The sequence below is a fragment of the Mchenga conophoros genome, linkage group LG20, assembly GCF_057382185.1.
Source record: "Mchenga conophoros isolate Kocher_MC1m ecotype Shallow Benthic linkage group LG20, M_conophoros_male_GT1.1, whole genome shotgun sequence".
NCBI lineage: Eukaryota > Metazoa > Chordata > Actinopteri > Cichliformes > Cichlidae > Mchenga > Mchenga conophoros.
In genome coordinates, this window is record NC_140545.1 from 3,052,847 (window position 1) to 3,074,203 (window position 21,357).

Sequence of the window (21,357 nt, forward strand, 5' to 3'; positions counted from 1 at the left end):
CCCAGGGTGGCTGTGGCTACAATGTAGCTTGCCATCACCAGTGTGTGAATGGGTGGATGACTGGATATGTAAAGCGATTTGGGGTCCTTAGGGACTAGTAAAGCGCTATACAAATACAGGCCATTTACCATTTACCATTCTCTAAATGAGCTTCTCTAAGTGAGAGAATGTCAAGAGGGTGCAGTAATCAAAGGAAAGGGTGGCTATTTTGAAGAATCTAAAATATAAAACATGTTTTGACTTTTTACACTTTTTTGTTTACTAAATAATTCCATATCTGTTCATTCAGTTTTGAGGCCTTCAGTGGGAATCTACAATGTAAATAGTCATGAAATTAAAGAAAAAAACTTTTGATTGGCAATGTAGCCCAGGTTTTACTTGTTTTACAAATGATTATTGTGTTTTATCATCATAATAACACATATATATAGCATATATATGAACATCCCACGTGCCCAGTGAACTTACGGTACAAATAAACCTCCTATACACTGGTGTCATTTGATGTTTGACATCATTTATTTTGATTAGTTACAAAACATAAATAAAATCAACAGATGAATTAGTTAGAATTTACAGAGGCTAAATCACCCGCAACATACATTATTCCTTTAGTTTTCTTTTCTGCCCAAATGTACTTTTTAACCATGGTTCTCAATCGTGTCATTTTGGGAGCCCCCAGATTTTCTGTTTAATTTGTATTAATTTTATTTTAATTTCATTTAATGTGACCTAAAGCTCAGTGGGAAGGTGAGGTGTCATTACTTTATGTACCATCTGGGCTGCAGTGGTTCAAAACTAAAATATGATGGCAAAATAACCAAAAATGATCTGAATATGATCCGGAATGAGCTTCGCCTGTCAGAGTTAGAGCAAGACAGGGAGTCCCATGTAAACATGGATGAAAACCAGTTTTCTAGTTTCAAATAACCTCTGATTTGTAGCGGGGGGAACACAATTTTACAATTTGTACAACCTCATTCCAAAATACAAAAATAATCTTTGTCTTTTCGATAACATTTTGGTAACACTTCAAGGACAAAGTCAGCTTCTCTTCATGAGTCATAATCATTAAGCTGTAGCTTGTTAGATGCATGTTAGTATCAGACATGACAACACACACACCTTCACTAATAATGAACTACAGTACATCTCTGTGAAAATGTGGGTAGTCTTGAAAAGCAACACATACTGAGTACTGTAAATTTATATTCTAGATTATGCCGCTTCTGAACAACCATACCACTTGGCATGAACTATTCCTCTTAACCACTCGTGTTTCATGCCTTTGATTTACATTTAGCAGTCTTTGTCTGTTAAATCACATGTTTTCTGTGGCACACAATCTATTATTAATAAATCAGAAATACCGCTTTGACTACTGGCTATTTATTAGACCAAAAAAATGTATTAACACCTAACCATCGATGGTCTAATGTGTGTATGGCTGATAAGCTGTCAGAGTGTACAGTAATATATCTGCTGATGATATATTACTCTGAATGTCTTCAACTACAAAATGAGTTTAGAAATCAAGAAATGAAGGATGTTTGACTCGAGTAAACCTTTAGTTGTGTGCATAAAGCACAGTGGCCCACATTGCATCTTCTGATCGTTGAATTCAAACAGGCTATATTTAATAATTAAATTGCTCACAATTGAAACAAGGAATTTGTACAATGCCAAACAAAGCTGACACATGAGCATGTGAGGATCTCACATTGGTGTTGATCAAACTTAGAACTGGTGTATGACTGAAGCGCTCACTTGTTTTGTTTCTGTTGTTTTCCTTTTCTTCTTCTTCTTCTTCTTCTTTTTTTAGAAAGTAAGCCTAAAACATAGGCAGCGTAAACAATTCCACTTGACTACAGTGACATTTGAGAGGCTGCTTTGATGCATGAATTAATGCACTATACCAGGACTATTACAACACTTTGTCACACAGAAAAAAATAAACTCACACGCTCACAAAAATGCAGTATTTTTAGAAAAAGGCAATATGAGAATACCTTTATAATTTAGTTAATGATAACTTGGCAGTTTTTTCTTTTCCTTTTAAATCGTCCTCTTCAGCACTGGTATAGATGATATGCAGCAGAAATAAAGGAAAATGTCAAATGTGAAATCATATCATATTGAAAGCAAATGTATATGACTCGTTACCTCAGTGGGCTGCAAACAGTAACTGTGAGATTCATGAATATACAGCGAGTGCAAGCAGTTTGCACTAGGCAAGTCAAGCCAGCCATAAAATCATGCAGTCCTGGGTTGAATGCACCCAAATATTTACTGAACAGAGATGGCAGATTTGAATTTACCATCATATTATGGATTCATCTGGTCATATTAATTTTGTTACAAACATAAAACAATATAAAATCAAGCACATGCTGTACAGGTACACGACACCTCGACAGTGTGTTTGTTTGCACTGCAGTTAAATGGATAGCCGGATAAGTGCTGACCTCTGAAACATGCTGCTGTCAGTTTGGGGGTTTTTTTCTGATTGCCTTTGAAACACTTGATCTGTAGGCTTACAGTTTTAAAATATGATGAACAAAATCCCCTATGCATCAGGTATTAATCATTGTGCTTCTACAAAAATATTTTATGCCTTAAAGACAAATGAAAACAATACGTGCTGATCAATTTAGATGATCATTACTAATTGCACTTTTAAAAATTGATAGTCCTTTCACTGTAAGCATTGACAAATCCAAAGAAAAATGTCAACACCGTCAAATATTTTGTCCTTCTCGTCTCTGCTTAGGGAGATTTCAGGTCCCGCTGAGTTGGTTTGCAAACAAAAACGTTAATGTTATTTTGTGTCCAAAGACAGAAGTGATATGTACTCAAATAATCCACCCACACTCATAAATGCACACACTCATACATCAAAGACTTTATACAGCTCAATACTGATTCAGAAACCCCAGCCATGCTTCACATTACCCTCTGCCTGTACATGCTACAACCTATCACCTTTCTTTCACATTCATTTCCCATCACATCCACAAGTACACTAGAACCCATATGTCATTGCAGTCACAACTCTCGCACACGTACACAGAACTAACACTCTAAATGGATCTGCTTTACGTCCATCTCTTGGACCTTCATATTGGCCTCACACTTCACCTGGTTTCATTTCTGTCCCAGAGGAAGAGTAGAGGTGGGGGGTGTTTGGTGAATTTTGGCACTGGTAGGTAGAGCAGCAGTAGAGCACGATGAGGAACAGGTGGAAGAGGGTGAGGAACAGGAGCAAAATGCCCCACCAGCAGCAGCAGCGCTATCTGTGGGTGCAGCGGTACCACTACCAGGCAGCAAAGATGTAGCGGTGGACACTGGTGATGTGGGCATTTGGGAAGGCAGCAGCGGTTGGCTTTGAGGCTGGGCGATGGGTGGTGTCTGTGATAAAGACTGAGACTGCATGGGAGTTTGCATCAGGGGCTGTGGTATCTGCTGGCAGAGTTGGGACTGTGGATAGCTAATCTGCTGGAGGGGGAGAGACTGATGAAGGTGTAAACTTTGCTGCATCTGCGGGACTTGAGCCAAGTGTGTTTGTGGTGGAGGTCCTGGAGAGTGCAGGGTGGACAGGCTTCCTCCACCCGTGTAATGGGAAGAGGGTGCCACAGTCAAACTGGCAGGGGTTGTGGGCGCCTGTGCCACTGGAAACCAACCTGGGGGAGCCACCTGCACAAATATAGCAGTAAATACTTAGAGACTATGACTACAATAACAAAACAAACCTTTTGGTACTTTTGGCTCAAGAACTGTCTAAAACTCTTAAAGCTTTCTGACTTAGTTGTATCATCATCACCAAAAACCATGAAGAATTGTTTGGTAATTCAAAATCACACTCAAAAAAGATTTTTTTCCTCTCATAAACAATAAGCCACAGTTTTCAGTAAAATGCATTTGAAATATATAAAGTTTATTTATCCAAATAATTAATTATTAAGAAAGACATGCCTGATATACCAACAACACTTTTCATGTGTAGTCCTACCTCAGTTCCCTGGCTCCAGCCTCCCAACTCCTGCACCTGCTGAATCTGCTTAATTTGATTCAGTGAAGGCTTAGGCGGGGTGGTGCTCACTGTCTCCTTTGTCCAATTATCAACAAGTTTGTGCAGCTCGTCTGTGAATGTACTTTTTCTTAGAGGACTGTGATCTGTGGAAAAACAAGGCGACTCGTCATGGCACCAACTGACATTAATTATGGTATGCTGACCCGATTTTAGCACTACGAGGACAAACCGTACCTCTTTTAGCAGGTAGCGTAGTAAGGTGCTCTGGCTTGCAGTACAGTGACAGCCTATTCTTTTCACTACCTGAAAAGCTGCTTGACTGCTGAATCCCTGGATGAGACATACAAGACACAGTTTCGCAGAGAGCAAATCTAAAAAAACAAAACAAGAAAGTGAGGAAGAAATAGTAAAAGCCTCACCAGCATGTGTAACTCCATTGTTGTCTATGTGAGAGTGAGGCCTGGCCCGAAACTTTGTTTTGGTTGGCCTGGGCCTGCGAGGTGAGAGGGCAGGGGGCGCTGCAGGAAGAGGAGGGGTACGAGATAGGGAGGCAGGCAGACTCTGTCTTTGGTCTTTGAGGGAACGAAGCTGTCTGTACAGCTCCTGGAGCTCTCTGTTCTGCTGAGCCTGAAGGGAAACCACCTCTTTGATGTGCCTACAGAGAAAGAGAACGGTTATGTACTGTGGGAAAGAAACAAAAATAAACGGAGACACAAAGAAGAAAATTCAATAAATGGAGAGGCAAAAGTCTTGTACAATAATAAAACTTCTTTCCCTTGTTGACTTACTTTTCTCTGAGCTTGTGTAATTCTCTTCGCAGGTCTTCATCCTCTAGCTCACTCTCATCATCATCATCACTGCTTCCAAGGGGTGAGTGGCTGTGGCCAGGACCTCGAGGAGCGTGGGCCATTGATGGCGTTCTCTTACTTTCTTCTTTATCTCCTTCCTTTACCCGAGATTTCCTCCTCTCCCTCACCAAATCAGGAGACACTGGCGAGCTGTCAGTCTGCCTGTCATCTTTCTTAGTCTCAGTCTGGGTCACAGAGAAACGGCCAACTTTTCTGTGAGTGCCACCACCATGGCCCGACGGGCGATCCTTTGGAGGAGAGGTCTGGGGCACTGGAGTCACCTGGTGATTAATAATGTGAGAAATCTTCATTGCTTGTTTAGACCAGGGCTGCAATATTTTGTCGGCATAATTCATGACTCAACTATAAAAATTAGTTGATGCAAAATTTTACTGTCAACGCTTCATATACTAATACCAAGTAAATGTGTTTTTGTAACTGCAATACACTACAGGAAGCTATGGGGGAAGTATCACCTATATCGTCTGCCAAGACTGCAGACAATACTAAGGAAAAAGAATGTAGTGCGAACTGCAAAACAGGAGGTCAGCAGAAAATGGAAACAGAGATTTTAAAAAATGTGAAAGCATTTCACAGAAAACAAGCAAAGTTAAATGCAGACTGTGCAAAGCAGCGCTTTCCTTTCACAACAGCAGTACTGCTGTGCACGAACATTTAAGGCCCGCCCCCTGGAGCTGTGACATCAACTCTGAATGGGTCAGTTTTAGAAAGTTAAGTTAGTTCGTCACACTGATACCTTGTTCATGTAAATGTTCGTACCGTCATGTTTATGTTAGCTTAACTGTCAGAAACTGCTCAGGATGATACTTGCTAAGCGCTTCCTGGGTCATTATTTTGACCCGGAAACATATGAATATGAAACATTAATCGATGACTAATCAACTAATCAAAGAAAAACTGGCAGATTAGTCGACTACCAAAATTTTTTGTTGCAGCCCTAGTTCAGACTGTGCCAAAGACTGAGACTAACAAGAATCAGCTAATGTGCTCCTACCTGAAAACGTCCTTTAGAAGGCTGCGGTGGATTAAGTGGTGCTCCTGCCTTCCCATCTTTAAACAGCTGACTGCTTGAATCTGCTTCTGATAATGAGAAAGGGATGAAAACAAAAGGGATAGACAAGGACAAAGATACAAAAACACAAACACACGTATAAAAAACACACAAATGATGATACAGACATACAAGAAAGGAACAGAAACAGAAAAATGCACATGACAGTGAGACATACAAATGCAAAAGGACAGACATGGAGAACAAACACAAAGGCACAGTGTTAAGACTTGGCCATTCAAATCACAGAACATTGTGACTTCTTTAACATGCATGCAAATCTGTAAACTGTGTAAACATACTTTCTGTGGATGTCAATTTTAAAATGAGGTCTTTGTGAATTTAAAGTTGTTAAAAAAACTTCGTGAGGTGTGGGGAGTAGTGGTAAATGCATTCATTAAAAGCAAAAACATATTTTAAAATACCAGTTAAATACAGTATAGCCCACCCACACATCCACGCTCTCATTCTCACCAAGTCATCACTGCTCCACCCACTCATTAGACAATGTAGCCCAATATCACATTTAAGATCTTTGTCAGAGCAACAGTGATATTGGTCAGTGTGTTTGATATTTGGGATTGCGACATTAGAGTGTGTACATGGATCACCACAGCCATTTTTAAGGGAAAAATAAAACATAAAAATTAACATAAAATATATACAGCCTGGTATATGTGTTACTTACAGGTAATGGTCCATTATTAGTCACGCGTGTAGAACATAACATACATGCTCATGCATGTGCTCTTGTAACAGAAGATCTAAGCTACTGCTACACACTTTACACACATAAACACGATTACATGCAAGATGACTGGAATACTTGAAAAGCATGATAAAACGTAGCCATATGGAAAGCCTAAACGTGTGCAAAAGAGCCCGGCAGTAACTTACAATCCTTTGGTAATGCACACACTGTATTCTAACATATTATGACCTTCACTTACTTCACTACAGCTACATCATATGTTATTGTTTTGGAGCAGTGCTACTGTGTATGAGTTTACAGGATAAGCCTATATGTATTCTGAACTACAAACAATTACATAACATCAGCTTGGTAACTTAGCATCTATGCTATCTGTGTAATGATGTGAGTTGCATTACGCTGTCTACACTGAGTCAGCAGGTGCAGTTGAGATGATTGTTGCGGTTGAGGTGTGATGTGAAGGAATATTTCCTTGGCACAGGCACAGCTTGTCTTTACTCCATAGTTCATCAGCACTGGGAGGACATCAGATTTGTGATGCCAAACTCTTCCTACACTGTGCCAATCTCCCACCCTCCTCTACGCTCCACTGTTCTCGCCCCTGAGTGAGCAAGTCATGCAAAAAGAAAGACTGCCAAGAAAATGAAATTTAGTAAAAAGGAATTTAGAAAAAAAAAATCAATAAATAAAAACAAACAAACAGTAATGTATGCAGTGATGTCAACACTAGGGACTTACAGGGGGGACTATAACCAAATAAAAAAACATACATAAAACAGTATTATTTAGCTGGAAACATTAATGTCCATTAACATTAACTTTAAAGCCTTAAAGGTTAAAAAAGTTATTTTGCTATGTTAAAATTAGTACTAGATATTAGATTTAGGTCCATGCCCCAACATCCCATTCTCTCTCTCTCGCTCTCGCTCTCTCTCGCGCGCGCTTACTCCCTAAAAGGACGCTACCTTGCTGGACTCTGGGCTTCTTGAACAAGCTGGCGGAGTGACGCAGTTTGCATGCCCAGTTTTTGAATTTTCGAGTCCAGGATTTCTTGCTAACAGGATTTCTGATACTAGGACATGTCAGGTTTAGGCCAAAATATCCACCTCCTGCATTGTGCTGCTGCTGTCCGTGCCGGAGGGGGATCGGTTGCTGATTGGGGGGCCATGATGCATCTCCAATGGCACTGGTGTCAGAATGTGAGGGTACAGCCTAGAACAGTTAAGACAATTAAGAGTGGCTGCATGGAGTTGAGATATAAAAAAACGCAGAGATACTCAAACATTTATATAATACAAATAATCGCGGACAGCTGAAACATAGTGGAGTCACATTTACACACTGAAACAGAACAATAATTATAATTCACTACAGTGAAAGACAAACTGAAGGAGAATTTACTTGAAATCTAATCTGTGGTATTCACTCACAAGAATGGTTGGTTCTCCTGGTACAGGTGGGCGTTGGGGCCCAGCAGAGTCATCCTGATTGGGAGGCAGAAGAGGGGTGGGTGGGCTGGATGAGACAGAGGTGGTGAGGAGTGATGGGCCAAGCTGCTGCTCCACTGGGTCCAACTCCATAGAGTTGGGCACCTCTTTGGAAGCTTTCTCTCCACCTCCTTCTCTCTCTGGGTCAGGAGAAGTGGAAGATGAACGGGAGGTGGTGGAGGAAGTAGTGGAGGATGAGGACTGTGGAGAAGTATCTGAGATGGAGGCAGGTGGGGGGAAAGATGAGTGGTGGATTGACTGTGGCTCTGATGACTCATCACCACCTGCTGATGTGGAGGCAGCTGATGTTGGGCCAGAGGTAGCCCCCCCAGCCAGTGCTGTCCCACTGCTGTACTCCTGATACAACAAATTCCTTAGCTTTTCATCCAAGGTTTTTATGCGGTTGTCTACAAATTCAATTTTGGGGGGGCCTTCGCTGTCTGACTCGGCTACGGAGGAAGGTTGAACAGGGGATGGCGTCATTACGTGGGAGAATGTGGGTAAGGGGGTTTCAGCAGTTCCCAGATGCAGAGGTGGCAGAGAGGAGTCAGAGGAGGGATGAAAGGGGGCAGAATAACTCCCTGTGTCCTCTGTAACACTTGTCTCTCCCGTGGACACCTCTGACTCTGACATCTGTAAGGAGGACTGCTTCTGTAGTGGAAACTGCAGCTGTTTGAGGGGCGTGTCCACAGCTTTAACCATCTCCTGTTGCTGCTCAGTATATTGTGATTGTTTCTGTGCCTGTATGTGTTGTGATAACAGCTCAACAGGCACTTGGGTTTGTTGTGGGACCTGCTGTTGTGGTACTGGGCAAACATTTAGCTGTGTCTGCTGTTGAAGAAACTGCTGACTAACTGATAGGGGCAGCATTTGGTTTTGATCTGGTTTCAAAATTGCAGCACCCATAAACATCTGATGCTGTTGCTGCTGTAGCTGCTGCTGCTGTAAGTGTAATGTCTGTTGTAGGTTTAACTGTTGCTGCTGCTGCTGTTGATCAATGTGGGCTTGTTTGGGGGGCAATGGACCAGCAGGACTCATAATCTGCTGTTGTAACTGCTGTAACTGAGGCTGCTGCAGCAACTGTGGGGAAAACTTTGATGTCTGCTGTTGAACAAGGGGTTGTTCGGTTGGCTGCTGAGGAAAAGGTGGCAGAGGCAGAGACTGCTGTAACACCTCTGAATGACAATGCTGAGACATTCCCTGCACCTCAGTCAGCTGTTGTTGAAGTGGTATTTGTGTTTGAATTAGCTGCTGCTGATGCAACTGCTGGAGAGACTGCTGAAGTGCTCGTTCCTGCTGTAGTGGTACTTGTTCGTGGTACACCTGATGTTGGGACTGCAGTTTCTGTTGTGGTGATGGTACTTGCTGCTGTGATGCAGACTGTAGCTGTTGGTGTGGCTGTTGTGGGGCTGGTTGGGCTACTTGGGTGTATGTCTGCTGCTGCTCTATGCCAAGTTGGCTTACAGTAGAAGGGATGACTACAGCAGGAGAAGGGGAATGAAAAGAGGCTGAAGATTGGTCCACGGCAGACATACGGGGCCTTGAAGCAGAGATCAGAGTATCATCTACACTTTGACTCGCAGTGGAACAAACACTGGTTCCAGGAGAAGTCAGGTTATCAGGATGAATAGTGATGGGTGAGGGAGACACAACAGCAGGAGCAGTGGACAAGCTGGTGAGGTTAGCATCAGGAGCAGCAGCAGATGTTGCTATAGTTAAAGGAGCAATAGAAATTTGGTCAGCAGAAGCTGAGATAAGGCCAGTTGAGGTGGTGACAGGGACAGAGGCTGGTCCAGGCCTGGTTTCAGGTGCTGTGTGATGAACAGGGGCTGCGGTAGCAGAGGGGCTCATGGAAGTAGGTACTGAAACAGTGGAGTCTGGGGGGGAGGTGGCAGAAAGGGTGGGGTAGGAAGGAGAGCCCATTCCACTCAAGGACTCCAGACTTTGGGATCCTTCACTTTCTACAGCCGCAGAAATGAACACGGAGTTAAGTTTTTGTTATGTGGCCAAATGGGCCATGTTAATAAGCCAAAGTAATAAAACCGACTCCAGGAGTGCTCACCTTTCTCTCTTTTAGGAGACTGGGGAATCCTTGTCTCTGCAGTGGGTGATGGTGTGGTTGCTCCCTGACTGGAAAGAGAGTCTCTGTGGCGGATAGTCTGGTTGATAAAGAACCGCCAACGTCCCACTGGGGAGGAATGGGGCACTGGGTCCACTGAGAAACCGTAAAGATTGATTACTGTTTTCTACTAAGTTGAGAAGCATCACATAGAACATATTCCCATTCTACCAGAACATTTGTATATGCCTAAACTTACTGGAGTAAGTGGGAGTGCTGACTTGTAACTGGTCAGTCGATCCAGTCTAGTACGAAAATAAGGATTTATCATTTTGTATATATATTCACGTTTTCTCAGATTCAGCATTATTCAAACAAAACAGAAAGACTAAAGAGGCTAGACTGATAGTACCTCTGAATGTGTCTGAAGCATTTCATGGGCTTTCTTAACTATCGCTCTGAGATCCTCAACAAATGTTTCTTTCTCCACATCAAGGACAAAGTCCTCCTCCACCTGCAAAGTTTTATCAAATGGCAGTCATCAAAAATTAAAACAATACTTTTCAAAATAAGTGCAAACTACAGGATCATACAGTAATGTACCATGTAATCTGCTATGTCCTCGGGTGCATCCCCTTCAATGTCAAACTTAAATGTCACCATCTTGTTGCTGTGAGTCTCCAACTGACAGTCCACCATATTGTCCCCACTGCCGGACACCTATTAAGTACAAGACAAATAATCACATTTATTCTTTGCTATTAATCTTTTAATATCCATAAATATACTTTAACAAATATAGTAATAAAGTCGGTGTTGGTGTTTCCTATATTTTTTCACCTGAATAATGCTCAGTTGAAACTGGTGTTTCTCAGACTTCTGGCTGGAAGCTCGTCTCTGAGACTTAAGTTTCTCTAATTTTCCATTCGCCAAGAGCTGCAAGGGGTCTTCACCACTGGCTGGTATACACCTAAAGGTGTCATGGAGATTAGAAATTGTATTGTAAATCTTAAGTGTGTATAAATGTATAAACTCAATTATGAAAAAGTAGGGATACTGTATAAAATAGAAAAAAAACCAGAATGCAATGATTTCCAAATCTCAAAAATCAGGTCATTTTGAATTTCATTGGAGCAACATGTCTCAAAAAAGTTGGGACAGGGCCCTGTTTACCATTTGGTAGCGTCCCCTCTTCTTTTAACAATAGTCTGTAAACATCTGTGAACTGAGGAGACCAGCTACTGAACTTTTGGGAGAGGCATATTGTCCTATTCTTGTCTCATGTAGGATTCTAGTTGCTCAAGTCAAGTCAAGTCAAGTTTATTTATAGAGCACATTTAAAAACAACCAAGGCTGACCAAAGTGCTGTACAGTAAATACAGATAAAAATACAATAGAACACAATTTCGTAATAACACCTCGCTGATAAAAATAAAATAAAAATATATAAAACAAATAAATTAAACCTTTCTAAAAGCCAATGAAAAGAGGTGAGTTTTAAGAGCGGTTTTAAAAGTTTCTAGGCTGCTCAAACATCCTGTGTCTTCTTTGTGGTATTTTTAATTTCATGATGCATTAAATGTTTTAACCCTTGTATGGTGTTCGGGTCTGTGAGACCCGTGTTCAGTTTTTTTCAAAAGAAAAATTAAACAATTAATTATTTTTTCACGTGTAAATGTGTTGTGTCTTTCCACTCACTCCACTTGATTATAACTGATTTATTTATAACATTTTATATAAAAGAAAAACGAGAAGCACATTAATTCATAAATGTGATCTAACAAAGGTAAAGGGAAAAAATTAACCATGTTTGCTGTTCATATGTCTTGTAATTGGGATGAAGTAAACATCTGTTGAGTAATTTAACATAAAATTGTTTGATAGTGTTAATTTGGAAAGCCAAAACTCTAGCGGGTCCACCAGACCCATGAACACTGGCTGAGTAACAAAAATACGAACACCACACAAGGGTTAAATGGGTGACAGATCTGGACTGCAGGCAGGCCTCTTCAGCACCTGGAGTCTTCTACCAAAAAGCCAGCGCTGTTGTAAAAGATGCAGTATGTGGTTTAGCGCCGTCTTGCTAAAGTATGCAAGACCTTCCCTAAGAAAGATGTCATCTGAATGGGAGCATGTGTTGCTCTAAACCTGTATACATGTTTCAGCACTGATGGTGCCTTTCCAGATGTTCAGGGTTATTATTACATAGGCACTAATGTAACCACATACTGTCAGAGATGCAGGTTATTGAACTGAGTGCTGATAACAAACTGGATGGTCCCTTCCCTGTTTAGTGTGGTGCCTCAGCATTCATGTTTTCCAATTAGAATTTCAAACTTTGTTTGTCACAGACCATATTTACACTTTGCCTCAGTCCATTTTAAATGAACTTTAGCCCAGAGAAGATGTCTGTGTTCCTGATGTTTACATATGGATTATCCTTTGCATAATAAAGCTTTAACCTGCATTTGTGAATGGCTGTCCAGAATCATCACTGCTAATAAGAGCAAAGTTCCTGTCTATGAAGCAGAGATCAAACACCAGTGTGTCCGATTCCAAATGTGGCACGTCAGTCAGAGGCCCAAACAGAAGCAAACTTCTCATCGTTTTCAATACCGGCAGTTCTATGCGCGAGGAATCTGACCCTGAGGGTCAGACTGTCAATGAGAAGAACATCCAACAAAAACCACCTGAACTATGGTTTCTGTCATAGTGTTATTGCAGGTCAGCACACAGTGCAATGGACTTTTCTGGCTGAACCAGAACAACCAAAACCAAATACTCCTGACCTGCCAAAGAAAGATCACTGAGACTATGCATTGTTACCCAAAATGAGCCTTTAAAGATAAAGGCTTGTGATTTGGCCACAGTGTTTAAAATCTAGTGCAACCCAGGGAAAAATGCAGAGGAGTTTTCCACAAATGATCTAAAAGCAGCAGCCATGCTTGAAGCAGTTTAAAGGCTCTCACTCAACATTTAATGTGAAATTGTAAAGGATTCAAATGTAAAACATTATTACATCATAAGACTCTTATGATTTCTAAAAAACAATCTTTTTGCACTACTACTTAGCTGCAAAATGAATTCAATTTAAAAGAAAAACCAAGTCTCTGAGCATGTTTTAAGTCCTTGTATGGCAAATTACAGCTTCACTCAGTACTGAGATTACATTTATATGGAAATCAGACTGCAATGATATCACTTACCCTGATGAAGAATGACGATCTGCACTTGTCTTACAAGGACCATCCTGTAGAGTGACATATATACAAACACACACACACAAACCATGCCAGCATGAAGAAAAGAATGCAAAAATAGATTAGCTATGTTAACGGCAAGTAAAGCAATAGTGTGATTATGACAAATGACATATAGGACACGTTCTATGAATACACTTAGGAATCAAAATTTGTTAGTATGAATCAAAAAGGTGCAGTCAAAGCTTATTGTCAAATATTTCGATTTAGCAGTATGCTTACTTATTGTGCCAGCATGTCAGTAAAGTTATTATCAAATTTATAAAGCAAACTTTCATACTTCTTGTACCTGAGCAATGCCCAGCAGGGAAAGGTCACAGTCTTGCAGCGAGCCTTGGGTCAGTTTGGGTTTGGGGGCATTAGAATCAAGTGATTGTAGAGTAGTAACAGGCAGAGGGGAGGTGGGTATAAAGTCGACTTGCGCTGGTAAGGTTACCTGGGCTGCTGGTGAAGATGTGGGCAGCTCTGGAGCAGGGGCAACAGCAGGATAGGTGGATGGCAGGGATGTAAGAGATGATAGTGTAGAAGGACATGAGGTATGCAAAGGGCTTAGGGGCACTTGCTGCGTAGGAAAGACAGCATGGGGCAAAATAGGCTGCTCAGATATAGGTGTCTGAGTGTGTATCTGTGTTTGAGAGTGTGCTTGGGCCTGATTGCTGGCTTGTGTTTGTGTGTGAGCTGGTGGCATCTGCTTGGGATGGTGCTGTGGAGAAGGAGGGGCACCTAGCACTAGGTGGCTATACAGAGACAGGGTCTTGCCCTGGGACTGAGGCTCAGCCACATTATTGGGGCCTAATTGTCCAGGAGCAATGGTCATTAGAGGTGAAGTAGGTTGACACTGTGAGGGAAGCTGACTCTCGTCAAAGGTTATCAAAGCTGGTTTCAGAGGAAGTGGTTGCTGAACGGGAGTTGAGCTGGGTAGTGCCGGTAGCTGGGTCTGTGGGGGTGGCATGGCGAGAGATTGCTGCACGTGAGAAAGCTTCTGCAGCTGTTGTTGGTACTGCTCAGTATACTGAGGAACAGCAGGCTGGCAGATGGACTGAATTACTGAAGGGTCACCCTGAACAACTGAATGTAGTGATCTTTGGCCTGGGACTTGTGCTTGTTTGGTCTGTATAGGATGAAGAGGGGCAGTTACTGAATTGAGACCATCTGTTTTAGTTCCACAACTTCCAGCTGAGCCAGGTGACAGAATCATCTGCTGATACTGGATTACTGGGTGCTGTTGTTCCAGCTGTTGGGTAATATGAGTTATATCAGACTGTACAGGTGGTATGGCTTGCTGGGTAGGGTGAGGGACATACTGACTGGTCAAAGGACCAGCAGCAGACTGCGCATGCAACTGGCTAGCTTGCTGGCCTTGAGTTTGTTGTTGGATCTGGGGCTGGGTGAGCGCTGGCATTGGAGCATTTTGCTGAATAAGAGTTTCATGTTGAATCTGACTGGGGATTGAAGCAACTGCACCTGGAGGCTGGACAGTAGTTTGACTTTGTTGGCCCATCATTTGAACATCAGCCTTTGGGACCTGGCCATGCAGTGGCTGTGACTGAGTAAAGGTTGTGGTCAGAGGATGAGCCTGGATTGGCTGAGAAGTTACTTGACTCTGTGTGGGAGTAACAGGCCCAGGGTAACTACTTTGGGAAGGAACCTGCTGGCTCTGGATGACTTGTGTGTGTCCCTGAATCAATGATAATGGGGTAGTTACCTGGCCCTCTGTCATAGCTTGAGGTGCTTGGGCTGCAGACTGAGCTATAAACTTGGCTGGGCTCTGGCCTTGGTTCTGGGGCTGAGCCTCACTTTGTCCTTGCTGTGTAAGGATTTGAGCTGGGACACTTGCAGGCGTCTGAACAGTAGTAGGAATGGTCATGGGCACTTGGCCCTGAGATATAATATAAGTTTGGTGATGAATTACCTCAGTACTGACTGGTGCGCCAACTGATATGTGAGGTTCCATTACAGATGTGTGCTGCTGTGGTTGGGCAACAAATGCCTGCTGCTGCTGCATCAGTGCTACTTGCTGCTGTTGCTCTATCATCTGAGAAGCATGAGGTGTAAACTGAGTAGAGTTCAGTTGTGGGATACACATCTGCTGTATATCGGTTGGTTGATGATGAATCTGCTGCTCACTGTTGCTTTGTGGTATAGGGACAGCTTTGTGTTTTTCAGTTTGCTGAAGTTGAATGATGGAAGCTTGCTGCTGCTCTTTAAACTGCTGCTTCATTAGAGCCTGTTGCTGTAATCTTTCTGCTTGCTGTTGTAACAGGACTTGCTGTTGACGCTGCTGCTCTAACTGTTGTTGCAACAGAGCTTGCTGCTGCTGTTCTATCTGCTGTTTGAGTTGCGCTTGTTGCTGCTCTTGTTGCTGCAGCTGAGCTTTCTGTTGAAGCTGCTGCTGCTGCTGTAGCATTAACTGCTGTTGTATCAGTGCCTGCTGCTGTTCCATTTGCCGGATTAAGGCCTGCTGTTGCAGTTGTTGTTCATTCTGCTGCTGCATCTGCTGGGGATGCTGCTGCAATAAAATTTGTTGCTCGTTTTTCCCACTTTGTTGCTGATTCTCTGTTTCCTTTTGTGTTCCAGTTTGGCGCTGTCCAATTTGTTGATATAACTGACTCTGTTGCTGTGAAGGAGGTTGCTTTGGTTGTTGTTGCTCTAACTGATGCTGAAAAATTGGTTGCTCTTGCGGTCCAAGACCTTGTTGCTGCTGCTCTTGTTTCTGCTGAATGAGAGTTTGTTGCTGTTGCTGTTGATCCAACAGTTGCTTTTGTTTAAGCGCTTGCTGCTGCTGCAGCTGGGCTTGCTGCTGCTGTTGAAGCAGTGCTCTTTGTTGTTGCTGATCAAGCTGTTGCTGGACATACAGCTGATGTTGCTCAAGCAGTAAAACTTGTTGCTGCTGCTCTTTTTGCTGCTGCTGTTGTAACAAAGTTTGCTGTTGCTGAAGCTGTTGTTGTGATTGTAGCATTATCTGTTCACAGGGATCCCCTGTTGATTGCATAGCTCGCTGCTCCATACCTGTTTGTGGTGTGAACACATGCTGCTGTGAAGCTGGCTGGACGTGTGGGGCAGACTGCTGTACACAGATCTGCTGCTGAGTCTCAGACTGATGTTTCTCGATGGACGTAGCTGAAAGGCTGTGTTGATGCTGTTCTGTTGCAGGCTGAGCGGCAGTAACTTGTTGTTGTTCAAGCTCAGCTGACTGCCCCCCTATTTGCAGTTGTGGCTGCTGCTGCTGCAAATGAAGGGTGGAGGTCTGGGGATCCATTCCCATCTGTTGTTGTGGGACAATAGTCTGCTGGGGGATCACGACAGACTGTGTTTGTTGGGGTGCGGCCTGGGAAATGATGTCAGTGATCTGCATGGGAGTGGCAGGGTGTTGGGTCTGCTGAGCGTGGGGCACAATTGTCCTTGCTAGTCCAGCAGTATCACTGACTGGCATGGATGCAGTGAGAACATTAATGGGTGCCTGTGGGGAAACAGGTGGTATGTATGACTGTGAAGGGGCAACTGATCCGTGGGGAGCGGCGGTTTGAAAATCATCTGATGGGAATGTTTGTGACTATTGAGTGATAATGGGAGAATGATGTTTGGAGTTGAAAGAAGGGGGAAAAGAAAGTAGCAGAAAAATTGGGTTAAGATTAAGCTTTGGAAAGAAGCATCAATTATCAACACATTTAATTTTAATCAGGGTGTCCCACAGTGCTTTATAGCAGAGGTTGGCTGCCTCCCCACAAAATTAACCAGAATCACAATTTCACACTCCAAGCTAATATAGTATTTAATGAGAGAGACATCTCACCACCTCTGACAAACAACTTCCTGGGGGAAACCCTGTGTAGTGTAAAACCAGATGGCGAATCTCAGATGATTATGAGGATGATTTATGTTGGCACAAACAGTTATTAAATGGAAAAGAACATATTAACATTAATGTTAGCCTTCATTGCCCCTATGTTAAATTAGGCTGTCAGTTTGCACATTATCACCATTTTCACCTGAAAGTATTGTTGAGGTACACTTGGTGATACCTGCGGAACCACGGTACCGGAGTGAAGAAATGTCTGACCCATGGGTCCTCCTCCACTTTGTCCTAAGGACATGCTTGTCATACTAACACTCGGCCCAAGAGGTATAGTAGCAACACTTGTACTCTCACCAATGGGGGGCATCTGAGGATGAGGCAATGCACCAGTGCTCTGTTGTGCAAGAAAAATAATGAACACATATATAAATATATATATAGTATTTAAGTTCAAAAAACAATAATTTTATCAGTAAGATATAAAAATACACCTACAGATGCAACTGTGGGTAATGAGGTCTGTGAGTGGGTATATGAGTCCCCCTGCAGAGAGTATGCCTGGCTCTGTCCACTCGCATAAGATTCACAGCTTGCAGATCCAATGCTCTCCCCTTCTGAGTAGTCAAAGACATTTAAAAAATAAGACACTATAAAAATTCAGACTACACAAAAAGTACTTGTTCAAATCATATTCATGTATTTTAAAATTTTCATTTAAAATTTCACCATTATAATTGTTTCATATAGATACATTTTGATCAGCTACTGGCACATGGGATATGTCACTAAGGAGCACACTGTACCTGGCAGATTTAGGGTTGCCCCACTGAAAATATTTTGCTGCCTGACACGTTGGTCCACTTCAGGAAGCTCCTCGGACTCCTGCACTCCACCTCCTCCTCCGTCTCCCGTGTGTCCAGCTACCCCTTGCACCAGTGAGGATGGGTAAGATGGATGAGTAAAGGTGTAGGAAGTGAGAGTGGAGTCTCTTCGTTCTTCAAAGCCCTGCTGCTGAAGGACCTGCTGCTGTCGACGCTCCCTTGACTTTTTGATTAGGTTCACTCTGTCCCGGATGGATTTTCCGACCACTTTGGCATCACTTTCATGAAAGAAGCCTGATTTCACCTGTAATGTAGAGAGGCAAAGAGAGAGTAATTAATTAATGGGCAAATGTCAGGTGAGGAAATCTAGATCAGCTGGAGAAATCTTGAAGTGGCTGATAGATAAAGTGAAGGGCTTGTAATTCCTAACCTGCATTTAAGCTTTTAAGTATCAAATCAAGGCCTTTTCCCAGTCAACAGTACCTGACACCTACGGACCCGATCAGCTTATCAGGCATTAATTATTCCTGCCTTACCATCTCTAGAGCCACTTCTTCAGCACTATCATTTTCCAGGTCATAGCTGAACTCAATGGCCTCATTGTCCTTGTGCTTCCCCTTCAGCTTCTTGGGGTCTTCAACCCAAATTCGGAGAGCCAGGCAGTCCTGGATGCCTGTGTCCTCCTCAGCTAGTTCCACCCGGACGCCTGTGTCCTCCCCAAAGAAAGCATGGTTCAGCAGGTCTCGAATGGAGAGTCTGTCAAGAAAGGAGAATTCGATGATAGAAGAGACTGGGACGTTTAATGATCACATTACCAGTCACTCTGCATAATAGAGTGGATGCCATAGTGTTATGAAAGCAAATTCTGCTTACCTCTGGCTTTTGTTCTGACGAATGCAGCCTTCAATGATCTCTTTGATCTCTGGGTCATTTACTTTGTCAAAGCTGGCTGGCTTTATACCCTGAAAAATAAAAGAAACAGGAAATTCATTGTATTCTACAGGAACTTATGTAATTAGGATTTTAAGTCCTGCATTTAACAATTAAAACATTTTCAGAGTTGAGCCAAAAAGTTTAGATCACAATTAAATAAAACAACAATCAATTAGATCCTTATGCATCATCACCACAAATGCATAGAGTTTGTTTGCGAATATTTCAAAGACTCACGCTTGTGACTTTGCGATAGATCTGAGCAGCATTTTGGCACTCAGAGTAGGGGTACTCTGAAGTAGCCATCTCCAGCATACACATCCCAAAGGCATATACGTCCACAGACTCATCATAGTGCTCCTCATACATCTCTGGAGCCATGAACTCCGGGGTTCCTGTTAAAACCAAACAGTACTCTATGACAACCCAAACATCGAAATATTATTTCACTACAGATTAGAGTTTGTATTTACAGTGATGTGATACCATCCACAAAGCAGAAATTTCCTCAGACTCAGTGTAAGAATTTTCAAGCTGATAATAATCTACCTACTCATCATCTAATTTATCTTTACTGGGCACTGCTTCTGCAGGCTAAGAGAGCTGGCATTTCATCATCAGTGCCCTCTTTCTACATTCACCACTAACATAGAAATAAACTATATGTCTACTGAAGTTAAGTGAGACTTTTGTAAAATCTCAGTAGTGCTGAATGCAGAGGAAAGGCCTTAATCTTGTAGAGACAGGGCATGAGTGATCTAAAAAGCATTCAATCTATAAACTGCAAGCAGCCTACCTATAACACTCTTTGCAAAGGAGGTCCTCATAAGAGTGGCCAGTCCCAGATCACCGATCTTGACTGATCCTGTGGGGCCTGTTATAAAAATGTTGTCACACTTGAGGTCCCGATGGACAATTGGTGGAGTCCTGGTGTGAAGGAAGTGAAGGCCTTTCAGAATTTGCCTACACCAACTTCTAAGGACCTTGGGTTTCATCACCTTAAAGCGCTTCAGGTAACTGTGGATAGAGAATAAAAGCAATCAAACTCAAAAGGATATTGTAATAAACAACCAATAGACAAAACGTGTAAGTCAACACACTGACAGCGATAGCGAAATATTATGAATTACTTATATTTCCTGAATTTGAACGTGTTGTGATAATGTGATGACACTTCACCTGAAACACATTATATATCTCTGTATAAAGCAACACATCTGTCCAAATTAATAGTACATTAACTCTATGCACAATAAAAACTGTGTTTTGCGGTATGAATAATCTCCATTCATCAAATTCATTAACAGAAGTGAGTACCAAGGTGTTGGCAAGACAAACAAATGAATGTGGATTAACAAATTTTATAGATTAACTGAAATAATTCTTTTTTTTAGAACGTAATAAACATAGACTCAATAATAGCTATCTGTAGCAGATAGGTTACACTAACGTTTTGAGTGTTCCTGATGTCATGAGTTCAGTGACTAGTACAATGCACTTCTTTCCACGAAGTACAGACTCCCAGGAATCATAGAAGCGGACGATGTTGGGGTGCTGAAGCCCCTTTAGCATCTCTGCCTCTTCTTTGAAGCGTTGCTGCTCTGCCTTGGTCAGCTTGCGATCCTGAAATAGGAGGTACATGTCATGTCATGAGCCTCAGCATCTGTTTCACTCCCTTACTCCGTGACTACTCACAGGAAACCAAAACATAAGCCTGCCCTGGACAGCACTCCCATAATGAAGCAATAACACCTACTGCCACTAGATGGTGCTAGCAGCATATAGATGTAGCTCTGCAAAGACAACACCCAGTCACTGGCTTTATAAAACACATTTCTACTGCATCTGCCACACATCCCTAGTATGGCGGACAGAATGGCTGTTGCAGAAATACAGTTCACTGGCACAAGCAGCTTCCTATAGGAACAGAGATAGCACTGACTAATCCCTCAGTTACACACTGGTATATAGTCTTTTGCAATCCCTAAGATTGATCGCATAAGGTTTTTTCTTCTGTTGTGAATATATAAAGCATGTTTGTTTTCTTCTTTTTACATTTCCAGACATTATACTGCTTTTTCTTAAAATACTAACACTTTAATTAATATAATTTGCTGTACTCTATTCACATAGAAAATACACGAACATGAATTTCCCAGCAGGTGGGAAAAATGTTTCAGAATATGCTATGTTGTGATAGTGATTTGAGAATTTATTAAGAGTCACATAAAACTGTCAATTAAAGCATTTCACAGTGAGAGATGACTTTGCTGGCTCCACTAAGTGAGTGTGTATTTTTAGACTCTGTCATTAACAACTGTTGCTATATCCATGTATAC

At 42.2% G+C, this 21,357-nt stretch overlaps 1 protein-coding gene across 7 annotated transcripts in view; it reads right to left on the reverse strand.

The window, feature by feature from the left end:
• Nucleotides 1–495: 495 nt before the first annotated feature.
• The window catches only part of wnk3 (WNK lysine deficient protein kinase 3), a 44,790-nt gene continuing 23,928 nt past the window's right edge, over nucleotides 496–21,357 (reverse strand). The window contains exons 3-25 of one of the 7 annotated variants that reach the window (XM_085260779.1): nucleotides 20,469–20,641; nucleotides 19,815–20,035; nucleotides 19,256–19,413; nucleotides 18,959–19,047; nucleotides 18,622–18,841; nucleotides 18,068–18,389; nucleotides 17,760–17,878; nucleotides 17,491–17,658; nucleotides 13,758–17,021; nucleotides 13,415–13,458; nucleotides 11,049–11,178; nucleotides 10,812–10,928; nucleotides 10,621–10,722; nucleotides 10,468–10,513; nucleotides 10,212–10,364; nucleotides 8,093–10,110; nucleotides 7,628–7,874; nucleotides 5,894–5,979; nucleotides 4,819–5,159; nucleotides 4,450–4,685; nucleotides 4,265–4,360; nucleotides 4,010–4,173; nucleotides 496–3,693 (exon numbers count right to left, since the gene is read on the reverse strand). In XM_085260779.1, coding sequence (XP_085116905.1) covers nucleotides 3,145–3,693; nucleotides 4,010–4,173; nucleotides 4,265–4,360; nucleotides 4,450–4,685; nucleotides 4,819–5,159; nucleotides 5,894–5,979; nucleotides 7,628–7,874; nucleotides 8,093–10,110; nucleotides 10,212–10,364; nucleotides 10,468–10,513; nucleotides 10,621–10,722; nucleotides 10,812–10,928; nucleotides 11,049–11,178; nucleotides 13,415–13,458; nucleotides 13,758–17,021; nucleotides 17,491–17,658; nucleotides 17,760–17,878; nucleotides 18,068–18,389; nucleotides 18,622–18,841; nucleotides 18,959–19,047; nucleotides 19,256–19,413; nucleotides 19,815–20,035; nucleotides 20,469–20,641 — 9,063 coding nt within the window. In that variant the 3' untranslated portion in view covers nucleotides 496–3,144. Of the gene's footprint in view, nucleotides 3,694–4,009; nucleotides 4,174–4,264; nucleotides 4,361–4,449; nucleotides 4,686–4,818; nucleotides 5,160–5,893; nucleotides 5,980–7,134; nucleotides 7,294–7,627; nucleotides 7,875–8,092; nucleotides 10,111–10,211; nucleotides 10,365–10,467; nucleotides 10,514–10,620; nucleotides 10,723–10,811; nucleotides 10,929–11,048; nucleotides 11,179–13,414; nucleotides 13,459–13,757; nucleotides 17,022–17,457; nucleotides 17,659–17,759; nucleotides 17,879–18,067; nucleotides 18,390–18,621; nucleotides 18,842–18,958; nucleotides 19,048–19,255; nucleotides 19,414–19,814; nucleotides 20,036–20,468; nucleotides 20,642–21,357 lie in introns of those variants that run through there. The other 6 variants (XM_085260783.1, XM_085260781.1, XM_085260780.1 and 3 more) reach the window with 6 other exon arrangements.